This window comes from Helianthus annuus, chromosome 11 (genome assembly GCF_002127325.2).
Source record: "Helianthus annuus cultivar XRQ/B chromosome 11, HanXRQr2.0-SUNRISE, whole genome shotgun sequence".
NCBI lineage: Eukaryota > Viridiplantae > Streptophyta > Magnoliopsida > Asterales > Asteraceae > Helianthus > Helianthus annuus.
The window spans coordinates 52,958,369-52,961,437 of NC_035443.2; the positions used below are offsets into that span (position 1 = coordinate 52,958,369).

The following is a 3,069-nucleotide window of genomic DNA, read 5'->3' on the forward strand; positions in this document are numbered from 1 at the left end:
CTTCGAGCGAGTTTCGAGCGAGCTGCGAGTAACGAGTTTTTTGAACACCCCTACTATTTGGACACTTTTTGTGCCCTAGACGCCTCGTATAGGGCTATACGAGGCGACTAGGCACTGAATTCAAGGGGGTCTTCAGAATAGACAACCGTATCATCATTAGTAAATAATAAACTAACACAACAAGTAATTAAAAAATTTAAGCTAATAACTGTTACTGGAACGCTTTCGGGCACCCAATTGTCGCTAGAATACTGCCCGAAAACATAGTTGTCGTCCCAGTATGATGACATTTCAACACTTCGGGATGATAAGATCACAAATGCAAACAACAAGAGCTCGTAGAAGAATCAGAATGAAAGGAATGTTGAATGTTCGGGTGGACCAAGAATGCACTGTATGTTGCACTTTTGTATGAGATGTAGACGCCTCGTATAGCTCTAGACAACCCGTATTGCTTTAAGTTACATCTCAGACACATAGTCAAATCAGTCACTAAGACGCCTCGTATAGGCCTATACGAGGCGTCTTGGTACCCTCGTATTGGTCCCTCGTACAGGCCTAGACTCTCCGTCTGATGTGACTGATGTGACGTTGTACAAGGTTCAGAAGTTGGTCGGGAAAAGGAACCCTAGACGCCTCGTATAGGCCTATACGAGACGTCTATTAGGTTGTAGAAATAGGCAAAAAGGTGTGTGAATATGTAGACCATAAAGAAAATAAAGAGTTGTCTCATACGAGGGACAAAATTTTTAAATTTTGCCACAAATTTGCTACAACGTAAGGTTATAATTTGTTGGAAACTTAGGAGAATTTTTTTTTTTTTTTGAAAAAAATATTGTTTTATTTTTGTTTCTGGAAATTTGTTGAACTTTATAGCAAAATTTGAGTTGTGGGAAAACTCTCAAAACAAAGTAACCATTTTCTAGTATTAATCACCAAGGCAGAGGTGGACAAAGTAGCTAAACACGAAAAAGCTTGCATCGAGAATCAGCACGTGTTCGTCCCGTTCGCTTTCGATACATTTGGCGCTCTCGCCCCTGACGCGGTGCGGTTCCTAAAGCGAGTTCAAAAGGTGGTAAGCAGTAACACCGCACATGTTAAGGGGCAAAATTTTGTGTTTAGCAGGGTAGGATTTGCTATTCAGAAAGGGGTAGCGGCGCAGCTTGTTGCTCGTCTACCTGCCATTAGTTTGTAATCGTATTGAGTAAATGTTGAATGCCAACAAGGAGATTAAAAAAAAAATCATCAACACGTTGTGTATAATTTTAATTTTTTTAGTTTTTATCAACACGATGCGTATAATTTTAATTTTTTTTAATTTTTATATAAGTTGTGTATAATTTTCTTTTTTTTTATTTTTTATTAAAAGTATATAGAATGGAGTGGTTTATTGTAGTAACCACTGGAATACATCCACGTCCTTAGAAACTGAATTACTTTTTTTAGAACGTCTAAATTTACACTAAATTCGTTTTCGGTGGAGGAGCTTGAACCCTTTACTTCAAATGGAGTAACACCTTAACTTTAATGGTTTTGCGAAGACCCGTGCCCCACCCAAAAATGGAATTATTCACTAATAAAAAATGGATAGGAAGGGGTCTCTAAAAGCTTTACCCTTCTATTGATATTGTCTTCCGAATATTTTTAAGAAAAAACGCATATATAATCATCATTAGTTGCTTTTAAGTGCAAGTTCCACCATCAAAGGCGCATGCCTTGAATACTTTCTTTTAGTCTTGCAATAACTAAAAGTTGGTGAATTGGTTATTTAAACTTCCTCTCTATAAATATCCTCTAGGGGGAACACTTTCCTCCACAAGCAAGTTTCATAACTCACCTTCGTTCTTTGTTTGTAACACTAGTTTCCCTTTAACCATCATGGCGACTAATCAAACTGTTTTTTCTTTATCCATTGCCGAAGAACAATCTGATCCAAGACAATCCCGATCGTCTCCAGAAGAGGACTTTGATTATTCACAAAGGGGACAATGGCTCCGCGCAGCTGTGTTGGGAGCCAATGATGGCTTAGTTACCGTTGCATCACTAATGATGGGTGTTGGAGCTGTGAAACAAGATGCAAAAGACATGATTCTTTCAGGATTTGCCTGTCTAGTTGCGGGTGCATGCAGTATGGCAATAGGAGAATTTGTTTCAGTGTACACTCAACTAGACATAGAAGTAGCCCAAATGAAGAGAGAGAATAATCAAGAAGAAAAAGAGAGAGAGCAGCTGCCCAATCCTATGCAAGCAGCTTTAGCATCGGCTCTAGCATTTTCCCTAGGCGCAATTGTTCCTTTACTTGCTGCCTCCTTCATAGAAGATCATAAGGTGAGGATGGGAGTGGTGGTAGCAGCGGTGAGCTTGGCGCTAGTGATTTTTGGATGGATTGGGTCTGCTCTTGGAGGCACCCCTGTGGTGATGTCTTGTGTTAGGGGTCTGTTGGGAGGGTTGATGGCTATGGCCATCACTTTTGGACTTACCAAGCTTATTGGCACTTATGGACTTTAACTTGTCCTAATTTACTGGATTATGTAATATAATGTGTCATCTTTCTGTGTCAAAAATGTACAATAAGCAGTTATGCAATAAAAGTGATTTCCTTAAATTTGCAATAGGATCATGATCATTGTCCTTTCTATGTTCAGACAGGCCTGTATTCTTAAACTAAAGTAGTATTGTTTATAAACCGAAAGTCTTTCACACGTGTGTAGCGTTAGAATATCATTTGGATGTTCTTCTGAATTGAATAACTGCCATTAATGGAAAGAAGTCATAAGTTCCAAATTATAGAGCTTGTATGGCTCCAAAGTCCTTAGAAATCATAATGGTTATTAGAAGGTCTAGAATAAGTTAACAAACAAAATTTTAAACAAAACATGACATATGGTGTGGGTTCCACATGTTGGGAAGGCGTGTGACCCAAGAAACACCTATGGTGACAATAACAAGACTAACTGAAAGCACAAGAACACATGAATTAACCAATATATGTTACCACAATCAGGGAGATTTTATTATCATTAATGACAATTTTAAAATCATGAGTTAGCTTACATTTACATGAAATGT

The 3,069-nt window shown here is 38.4% G+C and overlaps 1 protein-coding gene across 1 annotated transcript; it reads left to right on the top strand.

The window, feature by feature from the left end:
• Positions 1-1,793: 1,793 nt before the first annotated feature.
• Positions 1,794-2,612, top strand: LOC110890277 (vacuolar iron transporter homolog 4). Its single transcript, XM_022137876.2, has one exon. The coding sequence runs from the start codon at positions 1,879-1,881 to the stop codon at positions 2,506-2,508; it is 630 nt and encodes a 209-aa protein (XP_021993568.1). The 5' UTR covers positions 1,794-1,878; the 3' UTR covers positions 2,509-2,612.
• The last annotated feature ends 457 nt before the right edge of the window (positions 2,613-3,069 follow it).